Below are 16988 nucleotides of genomic sequence, written 5' to 3'. Positions count from 1 at the left end.
TGTGGATATTCTCAATACAACAGAACAGAGGGATTTTTTTTTATTCTTAACACTGCACTGTTTCTCTCTAAGTAAAATTTATTAAGGACTAACATGACCACTTTTCTGTGAGTGCTTTCTTTATTTTAAGCCTAGAGTCAGGGAGAACTAGAAATTGGAGAATGATGCAGACCTCTTTTGATTTGGTATGTGGCTATCAACAATAATCATTACCTCATCTTTTCCCTTCCATCTATAGTGGAGTGGCTATCAATTCTCACTTGGTTATTGCAGGTTTCGTATGAACTTGATTATTTTACTGATGAAACTTGCATTTTTACTTTTAAACACTTAAAGTAGGAAAATGATTTTAAATGATTAAATTTCAATTCATTTCAATTTATGTATATAATGTTACTAATCTCTCAAAAGCAATGAAAATACAAAGGAGAAAATTTAACATTCCCTAGCATTTGAAAATCTTATATTCTAAGAGGCATATGACAAGCAACCGGATGAGTAAAAATACGATAAAAAAATAGAATACGAAAGAATAGAGCACTAATTACTAGTGACTCAAGGAAGTTTTCTAATAGGAAGTAGCACCTAAACTGAGCCTTGAATAGAACTTTCTCATCTCAGTACTCCAATGGAGCTGTGATTTTATGAATTTAGACATTACCACTAGAGATCAGAATGAAAATACCTGCCCAGCCTTTGGAAGCCTCATTCCATGCACTTCCCAAAGTTTGAGCACTAATAGTCAAATTATAGTATGTAGATGTTCTACAAAATATGTATATCATAGAATGCTCAGTTCCTTTTCTTATCACTCTTCCACCATCAAAATTTTTCATTTATTCTAGATTTTCAAGTACAATATTTGAGGAAAGATTGGTAAAAACTTTTTGATGCATCAGCTGCTTTTGGAGGCAAAAAATGCCACAAAAATAGAACGAAATGGAAAGAAAATAAGGGAATAAAAGTTTATGTGAACAAACATTTGTTTTTACTGCTTTATGCAATAAGTGGGTATATTTATCTTTTTTTTAAAGATTTTTCATGAAAAATAATCTTTATCAAGAGGTCAGTTTCCTTGTGGTATATTTATTTGTAATGAACTAAGTTAGACCTCAGAAAATAGATTCAGTCTGTTCCAAAGATTAAAATAATAGTTGTTATAGCATAGTGGGAATCAAGGAGCAAAGAACTCCATGCCATAATGTGACATTATGAATGGGAATTTTAGAGAATTATCTCCACAGGTGACTTTTTCAGTTTATTTAAAATACACTAATTGGAAAAGACATGATTTTGTTTTCAGCTTTTTTCCACAAGAGACAACAGCATCTGATCACCTCTGCCTCAAACAATTTTTATTCCTGTAGCCAGAAAATAATTCAGACCTGGAATTCAGACATTAGACCCTAAGTATAAAAGAAGTTAGTTAAAAACTAACTTGTACAAATACTTGAAAATACTTTTTGAAAAAGGAATGTCTATGATATTATCATAAAAGGGGAGCAGAAAAGGGTGTTCATAACATGAAAGAAAATTATGTAAAACAGTAGTAATGGAAAATAAATTCAAATGAACCAGATTGGACTATCTATAGTCTTGACACTGCACATCCCCAAAAGAAAATATAATTCCTTAGTAGATAGTCCTCTAAGAATTCTCAGGCTCTCTGATTTTATCATTGTCAGTATTCCTTTTAGTTACTCAATCTATCCTAAATGTGCTAACCATTCTACTTGGAATTGGGGATTGTAGGAGAAAATTAAAACATTCCCTGACCCAAGAAGTTATTGGTGTATGTACTCCCTCCAATGATGTGCCCCCATGCATGTCTTCCTGTCAGATATGAGCATGTTATTTTATATATACTATCTGGCATGAGAATGTGGGAGATCAAAAGCTAGGTAAAGTAAAATTTAGTCTATCTTGACACTTCTAAGTTAGTTATGGTATCTACCAGCTTTTTATCTTTAGAACCAACTTTTGATGAGGATATTTGTATTCTGACCAGGGATAGAATCCTGGAATCATGTCTCCTTTCTTGCAATTCCTTTATTGAAAAATCAGGTATAACAGAATAGTGTCATTTATAGCTAATTCATCTAGAATTATTGAATTGTTCTTGCTTTTTTGCTGGCTTATGTTGCTATTCTTTTCTAAAGTTGCTGTGTTTTTTTAAATTGAAAACAAAAACAAAACATCTTGGGCAGTAGCTCAGAAAGTGGACTGTAGTTTTTAATTGTCTCAATGGAGCTGATGTGCACCATCTGCTGCTGACATTTTGTATTACACTATCTGCAGTGGGATCATTCTTTAAAGGATTATTGCTGTAGAGCTGAATGGAATCTTAGAGTTCACCAAGTCCAACCTTTACATTTTACAGATAAGGAAACTAAGACCTTGAGAAATTAAATAATTTGTCCAGGATACCCAGATATAAGTCTTGGAAATGGAATTTGAACTTATATTTTCCTGTCTCTAATTCTAGCAGTCTATCCTTTATATCAACTAAAATTTTTCATTTATTCTAGATTTTCAAGTACAGTATTTGAGGAAAGATTGGTAAAACTTTTTGATGCATCAGCTGCTTTTGGAGGCAAAAATGCCACAAAAATAGAAAGAAATGGAAAGAAAAGAGGGGAATAGAAGTTTATGTGAACCAACATTTGTTTGTACTGCTTTATGCAATAAAATAATTTATGCATATTAAAATAATAGCAATAATATTAAAATTCCAAAATTAGATGAATAAATAGGAAAATTGAAGATATTTTGAAAATATAGTCAGAGAAGATAAAGACTTGCCTAAAATAAAAAAATTAAAAGAATGCATATACTTTAGCTTCTCAATTTCCCCAAATTTCTAGCTTTCATATGAGATGTATTGTATTCATTCATTCAGTAAGTAACCACATGTTCACTAGGTACCTGTTGTATGAAAATTAGACCCTGGGCTATATATACAAAAATAAATAAAATACCATTTCTTTTATCAAGGATCCTATTTTATTTAAAATTTTATATAATTTTCCTATAAATTATTCTTTGATCCTCATTACTCCTCCCTCTTTCCTTGACATTTTCCTTATTCTGTACTGTTTACTTTTCACCTTCAGGATAGGGGGTCCAAGAGAAGAAGAGTTGAGAAAAAATAAATTAAAAGCATCACATTTTAACTGGAAGATTTCATGAGACCACCCTGAAAATTCAATGAGGTGTAGACAGATTTCCTGTAATTAATTTAGGACTACACTTGTGGGATTTATAACTTCCTGACAGACTTAGGTCTATATAGGAAAATAGCAAAACAAAGCAAAACCGATTTATACTATATTAAACTATATATATATATATATATATATATATATATATATATATATATATATATATATATAATCTAAAAAGCATTTTTACAGGGAAGTAGTTAATATGGATATTGGTATTGTGTTTTTACAGATAAAGAAAATGAACTTCTAATTAGTTAAATACTGATATATACTCCATGTTTTGTCAGATTCAATCTCAGGTCTCTTTCCTCCTTTATATTTCTTATTTTAAACAGCTAATTAATTGTATTTATTTATTTAGTATTTAATTTTTCCACAGTTACATATAAAAACAATTTTCAACATTATTTTTAAACTTTTTAACTTGTATTGTTGTTTTTTCATTCGACAAACATTTATTATGTCCATTTTTAGCATAGAATAGTGAACTGGGCTTTATGGTGGACAGAGATCTTAGCTAATGCATATTCTCTTGACAATTCTATAACCCTTTTGAAAATATGGGGTGGGAATAAAATCTAAACAGCACTAGAATATGGATTGTCTCCTGTTAGGGGCATTAGAAAGTTTCAGCTAAATTGCCTGAATTCAAGAGGATGGGGAGAAGGTTTGTTAGTTTGTATAGACAATGGTTTAAGAACAAATGTGAATTAATGAATAATAGGAATTGTCATGCTAAGTATGTGAAGTGGCTGATTTCATCTACTCATTTTTTTTTTGTTTTCAATCTGAATAGAAATTAGTGGTTTTAATATGACTTCTGGGAATGGGAATGTTCTTTCTTCATTTTCCTTTTTCATGTAAACATGAAGAATCATTGGAATAGAAATATGAGGTGATTCATGAGAATATAATGAATGTAGAAAATCCCCTATTTTGGGAATTAGCTGTTCCGGACGGGTGCTTGTTATCCATTATGGAAAAGTCTTGAGAATTTCACTTATTCATTTTATTAACTAGAATTTAATATGTGCTAATAGAGATATTCATTCAGTCCAGAGATCTTATATGGACAGGATGTTTTCTCATTTATAACATGTAACAATCAAAACAGATTTCAAAAACTATTTTGAAATGCAAGTCATAATTCAAGTAATACTTTTTATCTTCATGTACTGAATTAATTATCTCTATGGTTTTCTATTTCCTACCCCAACCTTCCTAATTCTTACCAGGAAAACAGTTGGGGTTTTCTGCTGCGGACCCAGTTCAATTTCCAAGACTCTTCATCAACTGAGTAATCAGAACAATGCTTATGGAACAAGATTTGAATACAATAAGGAGTCTTTCAGCTGAAAGCATTTGAGGAAGGACAAGGATGGACTCTTCAAAGGATCTAGTGCAATTTTTGAGACTTCTAAAGTCAGCCACAGTCACCAGATAACGAGTGTCCAAGAATAGCAAGGTTTTCTTATTTATGATTATTTAAATGTAGGGGAGATGGCAGAATGATAATCCATCTACATTGTGGGTTTAATCTGGGAACCAAAAAGGATCAGCAAAATGTGGACTACTATGATTTGGTGTGCAATGCTTGCATTTAAAAAAGCCATTAGATGCACACTGTTGATTTTCTGGCTGATTGAAGAGCTCCCCATTTTTGACTGAACTTTCTCCATACAAGGCTGATTGCCTCTGTTATCCTTCAGTTATTTTTGGTTTAGCAGTTTCCAGATTGATCAAAATTAAAAATTCATACATAAAGTCAGACTATCTTCTTTACTTTGCACACAAACAAATTAGCTTTAAGTTGGAAAAACTCCAGGCAAATGTATTAATATTATAGACACAGCAAACTAGGACTCTATTGATACGGGTACTCTGTCAACATCTATCCACCTCACTACTGATGCTGATACCTCCATTTAATGCCAACATCTCCTAGACTATGGGATGGAAGGTTGTGTGAGTATGTATTTGGGATATGTATATGTTTTAATTTTAGTCTTTCTTTGAGCCCTTCTGCTCTTGCATCTTCTCATGGTAGAGCCCTTCTTTGTTAAGAATATCCTTAATAATCATTTAGAGAATAAGTCTTTGCTTCTGTTTTTAGCTTCCACAAAAATAAGATATTTGTGGGCATTCCTTGGCTGTGGAATTTGCTAAGATTATTGAAAGAAACTTTACACAAGAGGGGAGTGACTATTTTGCCAGATAGATACCACAAGAATATTTGGAATTTAATTCTTACATTATGAATTAATTATTACAGGTTAAAAGAGTGAATAACTCCAATATTAAAGATATTATCTTTGCAATATCTAATATTTTGGTTTTCAGCAATGATATATAGTAAATATTCTTTGTTTTTATTAATTCAAGTTTAAAATGTATCTCCAAATCCTGTTTCCCAAGGCCTGGCAAGTTATATCTTTCCTCCTTGAATGGTAGGGATATTTCTTTTCTGTATTGTTGGTATCACTAGATGTGTGGCTCTGGGCAAGTCATTTAACCCTGTTTGACTCAGTTTCTTCATCTATAAAATGAGCTGGTGAAAGAAATGGTAAACCACTGCAATATATTTGCCAAGAAAACCTCAACTGGGGTTAGAAAAAGTCAGACACAATTGACTAAAAACTATCAGCATGAACCTCAACTAGTTATAATCCCCCCCATTGTTAGGGACCATTGACTAGCACCCTCAGTTATATTTGAGCACTTAACTACAATAAAATTCTTGACTTTATACTCAGTTTCTGCCTCCTACTACTGTTTTTTTTAAACTGTTAATGAGACTCTGGCTAATGAACATAAAATTCTTAGCTCAGAAAGGGATGGGTTTGCTTCACTGAAAAATCAAAGTCTGTGCTATTTAAATGTGTGTCTATGTCTCATTTACTCACAAATCTGGTACAATGGTTTAATCAGGAGGGCTTGGCATGCAGGTATATTTCTACATGACATAATCAACATCATTCAACAAGCATTTTCACAGTATGCTGAAGATATAAAGAATAAAATTCATGTAGTCAATTAAACATTTATTTGCCAAGTAAGTATTTGCTAAGCACTGGGAATAAAAAGAAAGTAAAAAAATAAAATGGTTCCTGCCTTCAATAAGCTTATATTCTAGTGAAAAAATAATATGCATACAAATTAGGGCATATAAGATATGTAAATATAAAAATTTATAAATTTTATGAAAATAAAAGCATATCTATATTCACATAGTGAATTTATACACTCACATGTATGCATATATACACTTCTAGTACCTCCCTTTACTCTCTTTAAATATTTGAAAACACATATCTATATTTCTATCTATCTACCTATCTATACTGTGAATTGAAAGTGGCACATATTCAAGTAGGGACTCCCATCAGAATATTGTGAGTACAATGAAGAAGTCCAAAGTACCATGAGAATTTTGAGGAAGAGATTATTTTCAACCAAAAGATTGGGGAAGGGAAAGGAAAGTGTTTTAGCTGGGGCTGATCCTGTAATATTCAAACATAATCAACTGGATTCAAATTCACCAAAAATGATTTGGTCAAGGCTTTAAAATAGTTTGGAGCAGACTCATTTATTGGGAGGAGCTTATGGAGTGTTATATGATTATGACTTGAATAAAGAAGTTGATTTTTTTAACTTAACCCATTTAAATATATATTAAATTCCTCCTATGTGTCAAACTGGACCTGAAGACATAAAAACAAAATTTATATTTGATCTACTGGGTATAACACAATGTACATAAAAAATTAAATATACATATAAATGAAACAAATACTTTTTTTTGTTAGGAGCAACTAATAGCTGGGGAATGAGGTAGAAGAGATGTCAGGAAAGGCATCTTCTTGTAAATAGTAACTGAATGTAAAATAATTTTGTGCAATGATGTGCCATACCTTTTCCCATTGTTATTATGAATTAAGAGGCATAGACTGGAATGGTGCAGTAGCTTTAACCTTTTTGCATTTCTTGGATCCCCTTTACAGTCTGGTGAAATCTATGAAGTCCCCCTAATGATGTCTTTAAATGCACAAAATAAAATACAAGAAATTACAAAGAAGAGCAATTATAGTTACCAAATTTTTTGATTAAAACCAAAATCATGCAATCCAGGTTAATAACTTTGTGTGTATTAGAGAGAATGCAATCCTTAGGATCAATAAGAACACCTCTGTGACTTATTGACTATATGACACTGCACACTAAAGTCACTTATCATATCAATGTTCCATGCAACTCACCAAGATTATTTCAGTGGAGATGTATTTATAGAGGCAGCATTTCAATCAGATAGTTCTTTATACTAAAGAAATAGCAGATTCAGTACCTATAGACTATCTTGAACTATATGAATATATATTTCATTTTACGTGAATCACCAGGGTTTATGTAATGAATGACAAGTTTAGTCTCCCTAACAGTTCCTGTCTCTGTTGACTCTTAATTATTGTTTAACATATCTACAATTATTAAATGGATGTGAGCCCTATCTTCTTTACTAGATTGAGAGTCATGAGAACTGAATTTTAAATTTGACTCTGTCTATTTAGATGTTGGACTTTGGAGAAATTCTCTTTCATCACCTGTCAAACTGAATTAGGCATTTCTTTTTAGGCTTTTGAAAGCCAAATGGGGTTAAGTGGCTTGCCCAAGGCCACACAGCTAGATAATTATTAAGTGTCAGAGGCCAGATTTGAACTTAGGTACTCCTGACTTCAGGGATGGTGCTCTATCCACTGTACCACCTAGCCACCCCCTGAATTAGGCATTTTTGAAGAATTATCCTATCAACTGTGTGATCTTAAGAAATATCTTTTATCTTCTTAGTCATCAAGTCCCACAATTATGAAATTAGACTATATAATATCATCTTTTCAGACTATAAAATTCTAGATAATATCCTAATTAGATAGGGCTAAAATAATTTTTAGGATTATACTAAGAAATTAACTTGGTGAAAGAAAAAAAGAAAGTCTACATTCTCTTCTTAATTCACCCACAGTATAAGACTTTTCCAAAGGAATTTTTCCTCTAGAGTTTTCTATCAGAGAAGGAAATAGCAAATTATTCCAGTATCTTTGCCTAGAAAATTCCCAAAGAGGTCACACAAAATCCGACATGACTGAGCAATATCATATAGGAACATTATGCTACTAAGAAGAGACTTCAGCTATCATGTCCTTTTTGATGGATAATTTCTATAGAAGATAAGCAGTGTTTTTTTAATGTCATGAATGGAAATCTCTCCAGTTGAAATAAAATCCTACAATTGTTTCACACTGTTTGCTTAGTGACTTATTGTTAGGTCTCATGTATTTGAAAACCTATAACAATTCACTTGGTTTTAAATTTTTTAAAATTTTTAATAGGGGATTGAAATGAATGATTGACTATTTTTCATTTCAGTATTTTGAAAAGCCCCTATTGGAAAGAATCTGATTGCAAAATAACTTAAAAACAAACACAAAAAGTGCTTGGTGATTTATCCAGTATGGTGCAGTCTGGTGGTTTTGATCTGTTGAACTAGAAAGTCTGTAGCTCCCAAAAAAGTATTTACTTTGAGTCATCAGCGAGGGATGAATTTCATTTATGTGATATTGTTCTAATAAGCCTGCTAGAAATAAACAGGTTGCTGATGCTAACAGATAGTGAATGTCAAAGGCTTCAGCATTTCAGACTCCATTTTAAGGGAAAATAAATAATATTATTTGCAATAGTAAAATTTGTAATAAAACATTTCTTATGACATTAGAAATCTTTATAAATCTTTTTCTTAGAAGATCGAAAAAAGTTGCATCTAGAAGCGACCTGAAAGATAGTTTGCCTCAATCATCTCACTTTATAGATGAATAACCAGAGAAATTAAATGGCTTTCCCAAGATTATGTATGGAACTACTAGAGCTCAATTCTCCTTATTTCTTCTATTGCATTCATTACAGTTTGAAGTCTCTTCTTAGTAGCATAATGTTCCTTTGTGTTGTTCAGTCATGCTTGACTTTGTGTGACCCTTTTTGGGATTTTCTAGGCAAAGATACTGGAATGGTTTGCCATTTCCTTTTCCTGCTCATTTTACCAATGAGGAAACTGAGGCAAACAGGGATAAGTAACTTGCCCAGGGTCATACAGCTAGTAAGTGTCTAAGGTCAGTTTTGAACTCAGGAAGATTCATATTCTAGACTTGGCACTCTATCTGCTACGCCACCTAAATTGTCCCATAATGTTTTTAGTTTTCTCTTATATAATGATAGAATTTGATGCTGGTAGGTATCTTGGAAATCACCTACTACAGGTACCTATTTTACGTATGAGAAATTAAGTCCCAAATCACGATTAATTTTAGGGCTACAATGTAAACTGTATCAATTGAGTCCCAATCTAGAATTTATTGATTTGAAGACCAATATATCTATTTATAACTATATACCTACAAAATATTTTAAAGATAGCTTCTCTTTTTCACAAATTGATTTTAAAGTATGTAGTATTTAAATAGAGGATTAATTAAAATATACTATAGCTTTGTGCTTTAAAAATTATGTTGAAAAAGTAATATTCAATTTCTCAGAGCTTCCTCATTTGTAAAATGGGAGCAATACTAACATCTCTCTTGCAGGGCTGTTGTGAGGATTACATGAGATAGCATGTAAAATGCTTTGCAAACCTTAAAGAGGTATATAAATGCTAGCTATAATGATGATGGTGATGAGGATGATGATTATATTGAGTATTTTTTCTCCCAGACACCAATAGATTAGATTTCTTGATGACAGTACTGCATTACTTCCCTTCACTGTACCCCCAGTATCTAATAAAATGCTTGGCACAGAGTAACAGCTTGATGAATGCTTGTTATATTTAATGATTTCAATTTTGCTGAATTATTCTGATGTTAAAAATTTAATTTTGCACTAAAATATCAAAATTTCTTGCTCCTATTCCTGTAAGAGAGGTAAAAAAGATAATAAAATGAAGTCAGCCTCATTTTTATGCTTGCCCAACCCTAAATTGTTACTTGGCTACAGTGGAAAGAAAGGAACTGTTATCAATACTAGTAAAAACTGAAATAAATGTAATCATATATAAATGGATTGATTTATGCAAATGGTATTCATAAGTGTGTGACAAGGAAGAGGCATTTTTTGCTTTTTTCCAAAAGCTCAAACAGCCTTATCTTCCCAGTCAAGGATTGATTGCAAAATTCTAAATAGGAAGAGAAATCAGAAGTCTTCAAGCCATGGGCTCAGGTTAGAATGGACAGCTAGGTGGTGTTATTGATAACACACCAGTCCTGGAGTCAGGAAAAACTGAGTTCAAATTTGGTCAGAGACATTTATGTTTGTTAAGTATATTTGAGTATTAGACACTTCTCTTTGAACTGGAGAAGGAAATGGCAAGCCTCTTTAATATCTTTTTCAAGAAATAACAAATGGGATCATACACACATACCAGATATGACTGAAAGCAATAACAAAAAATTAGGAACAAAACAAGGGAATAGAGGGATATTTGGGTTAGGATGAAAGTTAAGGTTGTAGTTCTAATTAACAAATGAAGATTATCTCTACAGTAAGAAGAGGAAAACATCAATGACCTGTGTTTGAAATGTCAAGCTACGTAAGTCACTGGCTTTCTCAGCGACCTGCAAATTTCCAACTACCAGGGAATGATGTGACATTTGAACAAAAAATATTTGATAGGGCAAATATACATCAGTGACAACAAAGAGCACTTGGTCAATGCAGGAGAGCATGGTGATGTTCCCCTTATAAACCAGATAAGCCGGGAGAGTTAAATGAAGCCTAATGAGTTTTTCCCTAGTTCATCCAAGTGTCAAAGGATTGTCTTGTCTGACTTAAATGTTTTAGCACAAGCTCTCTTTTGATTATAATGAGATCTGACAGTTTTGAGAAAGCGAGCTTTAGTGATTTGTTGTTTGACCCCTAGGTAAGGCCAGATTTTATGAGGAAAAACTGCATTCCATAAATGCCTAATACACACTACAACATGTCAGAGAGAGGCAGCCCTGGCAGTGCCTCTGTGGCGTCCATAGCACATTAAAATTCTGTCATTGCAAGGTCATATTCCTAGTCTTCTATTTCTCCAACCCAGGAGAAAAAAGCTTTTTTTTTTATTTAACCAATACTGTAAGAGACAGAATAGTGTAACTAAACATAACTGTTCTTCTGCATCAGCATATTTATTTTGAGCTGATTTATCAATTTGGCAATACTGTGCAATTTATTTTTGAGGCAAGAGAGTGCCTTCACGTGCTCCTTGGTGCTCACTAAGAATATAGGAAAGCCAAAGTTTTGACTAAAGAAGTGGCAGCTAAATCTTCCGGGCTTTCCTTCTCAACCTGAACCTTACAAGAATGGGATCTGAATGCTCTCTAGATAAGCAGGGGAATTACACATATAAGTAGTTTCCTGTCCTATACTTATATATGTATATGTATAAGTATGTATATTTGTATGTACAAAATCTGTATCTTCATTTATTCATACATTCTCTATATAAATATATACACACTACACACACACAAATACTGACTGTTTAAGGCACTAATCTGGGCTTTAAGTATATGGAGACAAAAATGTAACAGTGTCAGCCATCAAGTAATTTACAGTTTCCAGTAATGATTAGACAAGTGTTGTACAGTTAGCAGGAATAACATGTAAACAATAGTCACAAGATAAGGTTTAAAATAAGTAGATACAAGTCAAGGTAAACATAATTCTTAGTTAATCATAATCATCTTTCCAAGTGATAACTCTTTTGGAAAAAATCCCAGAGAGAATTTTGCTCTTGTGTTTGTACTTTTCAATGTGTATGTATGAGCGTAGACATGGGTATATTTTGGGGAAAGAGTAATTGAATTTATTACCTGAGTTTAAAGTTAAGTTGTTAAATTACTTGTGTGTGTGTGTGTGATTGTTGTTTTTCAGAGACTTTAGTCAAATTACTTCCTGGTCCTTAATTTCTTAGTTGGCAAGATGAAATTAATGAAATTGCATTGTCTCCCTCACAAGGAGGTGATGAAGACAAATAAGGTGACAGGAAAAGAAAAAACAAAGCCAAAAGCACTGAGTGACACCAAACTGTTATATCAGTCGTTCTTATTCTATTCCAGCTGAGCTCTACAAGGTGTGTGTGGGGGTGTCCAATGCTTATACAAAAACTCACTGAAAATTTCCAGGTTATATGGCATGAATGGGATATCCTAAGAATTCAAGGATGCATCCAATCATCCATCTCTGTAAAGGTAAGGGAATAGATTGTCCTGTGACAATCATAGGAGTATTTCTCTTTTAGTCATTGCTGAAAAGATTCTTGCCAATATCCTCCTTCACCTGGAAGATGATTATCTCCCTGAGAGTCAATATGGCTTCAGAAAGAGTAGAGGTACAATTAATATGGTGTTTGTTGCCCATCAACTCCAGGAAAAATGCTGAGAGCAGAACAGAGGTCTGTATACAATCTTTGAAGATCTAACCAAGACCTTTGATACCATCAATCATGAGGGTTTATAGAAAATTATGTCAAAATTTAGTTATCCAGAGGAGTATTTTAGTATTTTATGTCAATTTCATGATAAATGCTTGCCTGGGACAATGCTCTTGAGATTTCCTGGTCACCAATGGAGTGAAAAAAGATTGTGTGCTTGCTTCCAAGCTTTTTAGCTTGATGTTTTCAGCCTTACTGAGGTTGAACATGGTATCACGGTCAGCTACCTTGCTGCCAGTAAATTCTTCAACTTGAAAAGTTCAAAAGAAAAGACCAAGACCAAAGTGGAGTAAGTATTGATGTTTGATCTGTTTGCAGATGATTGTACACTCAATGCAACCTCTGATGCTGAGATGCAACAAGTACAGATCAATTAACTGCTGCTTGTGTTAATTTTAACCCCACAATCAACACCAAGAAAACACAGGTGCTCCAGGACCACATCATCCATATGTGGAACCATCAGTTCGGCAAATGGAGAAGTTTTGAATACTGTAGAGAATTCATTTACCTTGGCAGGGAGTTACACATTGACAGTGAGGTTGACTCATGTATTACCAGAGCTAGCTCAGTATTTGGGAGGCTCCAAAAGAAAGTATGGGAGAGAAGAGGTAAAGGACCGACTCCACACACTGAAGGTCTACGAAGTTTTTGTGCTGAGCTCATTGCTGTATACTGTGAAACTTGGACAGTTTCAGGAAACTCAATCACTTCTATTGTCTTGGAAAGATTCTGAAGATCACCTGACAGGAGAAAATACCAGATGCTGAGGTCCTTTCTCAAGCTAAAGTGCCAAGCATTCAAACATTGATACACTTAGCACAACTACACTGGACTAGCCACGTTATTAGAATGCCAAACATATACTTATACAATAGACTATTTTATGGAGAACTTACACAAGTATTCCTAAGAGGTATCAGAAGAAGCAATACCAAGACACCCTGAAGGTGGCTCTTAACAATTTGAGAATTGATTATGCAGCATGGGAGACACTGGCACAGTACCACCCAGCATGGAGTGCCCTCATGAGAGAGGGTTTTGTGTTTTATAAGAAAGGCAGAATTGAAGCAGTTCAGAAGAAATGTGTTTAGAGGAACCACCTCAGTTGTTCACAGACACTAATTATGCCCAACCTGTGATGGAGCATTCTGAGTTCTTAAGGGTCTGATCAACCACAGTTGAAAACAATGTATTTTTGTCTCCATCATGGGGATGCCATTTTTGGTCTTCTTCAATAACAAAGGATAAAAATCAATTCCGATTTCACAAAATGAATAATATGTAATTGAACACAAATGTACACATACAATTTTTATGAACCTGATTGCTGATATATACTAAGGGAGGGTGGCAGAAAAATGTGGAATTCATAAATGGATGAATGTTGAAAAACTACCATTGCATTTAAATAAAAAAAATAAAATTTCAATAAAAAGGAAAAGAAAATAGGTTTAATAATTCCCTGTTGGTAGAACTGTTCAACTATTCTGGAAACGAATTTGGAACTAGGGTCAAAGAGCTATAAAACTATACACACCATTTAACCTACCATTACCACAACTAGATCTTGTATTCTTAAAAAAAAAATCAAAGAAAAAGGAGAATGACTTATATGTATGAAAACATTTATAGCAGCTGTGTGTGGTAGCAACATTTTTTAAAAATTATTTTATTTTTTATTAATGGAATAAAACAAACATTTCCATATCATAATATAATAATAAAGAAGATTGCACATGGAACTACAAATCTACTATGCACATCTTGCTATTCCTTTCAAATATACAACAAAATTAAAATGTGACTATCTTTTTCTTCTTTATTCCCCCAATTAGCTTCCATTAAAAACATATATACATGTATATATATATAATATACACACATATATGCACACATATAAACATATATATATATATAAATTATTTTATACATGCTTCTATTCATCATTTCTTTCTCTAGATGCAGACAGCATCTTTATAGCTCATTTGTAGTTAATTTGTGTATTTAATATAGTCAAATTGACATTCACTCAAAGTCATTCTTAAAATATTATTGCTTTTACTGTGTGCATTGTTCTCTTGGTTCTGCTCATTTTGCTCTTCATTATTTTGTATGTCTTTCCATGTTTTTCTAAAGGCATTGAGCTCATCATTAGTATTCCATCACAATGATATACCACAACTTGATCAGTCACTCACTAATTGATGAATATCCCTGAAATTTTCATTTCTTTATCAATCCTAAGAAAGCTATTATAAAATTTTAGAACCTATAGGTTCTTTTCCTTTTTCCCAAATCATATTTGAAAACAGATAAAATAGTGGGTCAAGGGGTTTAGATAGTTTAATAAGACTTCGGGCATAATTCCAGATTTATCTCTAAAATGATCAGTTCAAGATTCTACTACCAATTTGCATCCTTTTTTTTTTCCTGCATCTTCTCCAACATTTTTCACTTTCCCCTTCTATCATTTTAGCCAATGTGGCAAGTATAAAATAATATATCAAGGTTGTTTTAGTCTGCATTTCTCTAATAAAGACTAATTTAGATCATTCTTTCATATTATTATAGGGTTTTAATTTCTTCATCTGAAAATTGCTTGTTCATATCTTTTGACCTTTTATCAATTCAGGAATGACTTGCATTCTTATAGGTTTGACAAAGTTCTTTACATATTTAGATTTGAAACCTTTATATTTCTCTTCCCCAATTTTCTGCTTTCCTTCTGATCTTGTCTACATTCGTATGTTTTTCCTCAATTGATAAATGGTCACTGTCCTTTGCCCTTTCTTTTACATTTATTTCTACTGAATTAAGCTACTCCTTTATTGATTATATTATATTTTCTCTCTGTCCAATCAATTATATTCAAAGTCAGATATTCCTTCAAGACCAGTGTTGTATCTCTCCATTTCAACAATTGTTTCTCATGATAAGTATGCTGATTTTGATTCAGTATTGATCTAGGTCAGGATTACTTGTTCGTGTGTATGTGAGTGTGTTTGTGTGTGTGTGTGTGTGTGTGTGTGTGTGTGTGTGTGTGTGTGTGTGTGTGTGTGTGTGTGTGTGTCTTAGACTACCTGGGCAGTTTAGTAAAGCTTAAGGATCCTTTCCAAGAATCATATTGTTAAATGCAAAAGAATCAATAAATCAATCTATCAATAAATACTTAAAATGCATAGTATTATAAAGAACACAGAAAGAGACAGAAAAAGAGAAAGACAGAGAGGAACAGAGAGATTATAATAATAGAATAGAAGCTGTTTTTTTTTTCTTTTTGTTTTCCCAGGTTACATGTAAAAACAAGTCTTAATATTCATTTTTAAAACTTTGGGTTCTGAATTCTCTCCTTTATTTCCACCTCACTCCCCATTGAGAAAGCAAGTAATTTGATATAGGTTAAAAATATGTAGTCATGCAAAATATTTCCATAATAGTCATGTGAAGGAAAACATAGACAACCTCATTTTAAAAAAGAGAGACCTCAAGAAAAATAAAGTAAAAAATGTATGTTTCAATCTGTATTCAGACACCATCAATTCTAACACTCTCTCCCTCTCTCTCTCTCTCTCTCTCTCTCTCTCTCTCTCTCTCTAACAATCTTTAGCATAAGTCCTTCAGAGTTGTTTTGGGTCACAACACTGCTGAGGCAAGCTAAGTCATTCACAACTGATCATCCTACAATACTGTTATTACTTTGTTTTTAAAACATTTCATATTGTATCTACTCATGTATGTCTTTCCAGATTTTACTGAAAGCATCCTACTCATCATTTCTTATACCATCATAATCATATGCCACAATATATTCAGCCATTCCCTGACAACAATCCCCTCAATTTCCAATAAAAGAACTGCTATAATGATCCTTATACATAAAGGTCCTTTCCTTTTCTGTTTTTCTTCTCCCCTGAAATACAGACCTAAGAGTGGTATTGCTAGGTCAAACAGTATGCATACTTTTATAGCTCTTTGGACATCATTAAAAATTGGTCTACATAATATTTGAATTATTTCACAGATCCTCCAACAGTGCATTAATGTCTCATTTTCCCCTGCATTCCTTCTAACATTTTGAATTTTTCCTTTCTGCCCTATTAGCTAATCCAATAGGTATAAATAAGTACCTCAGAATTATCCTAATTTGCATTTCTCCAATCAATAGTGCTTTAGAACATTTTTAATATGATCATAGATAGCATTGATAACCTCATATGAAAATTAATCATATCATTTGATAA

At 32.7% G+C, this 16988-nt stretch overlaps 1 protein-coding gene across 4 annotated transcripts in view; it reads left to right on the top strand.

Annotated features, from left to right (window-relative positions):
- NOX4 (NADPH oxidase 4) overlaps window positions 1-14414 on the top strand; it is a 255234-nt gene extending 240820 nt beyond the window's left edge. For 3 of the 4 annotated variants that reach the window (XM_074217078.1, XM_074217079.1, XM_074217080.1), the window contains exon 17: window positions 4460-14414. In XM_074217078.1, the coding sequence (XP_074073179.1) occupies window positions 4460-4580 (121 nt within the window). In that variant the 3' untranslated portion in view covers window positions 4581-14414. The remainder of the gene's footprint in view (window positions 1-4459) is intronic. The other variant, XM_074217077.1, reaches the window with a different exon arrangement.
- The last annotated feature ends 2574 nt before the right edge of the window (window positions 14415-16988 follow it).

This window comes from Macrotis lagotis, chromosome 1 (genome assembly GCF_037893015.1).
Source record: "Macrotis lagotis isolate mMagLag1 chromosome 1, bilby.v1.9.chrom.fasta, whole genome shotgun sequence".
Lineage (NCBI taxonomy): Eukaryota > Metazoa > Chordata > Mammalia > Peramelemorphia > Peramelidae > Macrotis > Macrotis lagotis.
The sequence above is the reverse complement of the archived record's forward strand: the minus strand, read 5'-3'. Positions and strand labels throughout refer to the sequence as shown.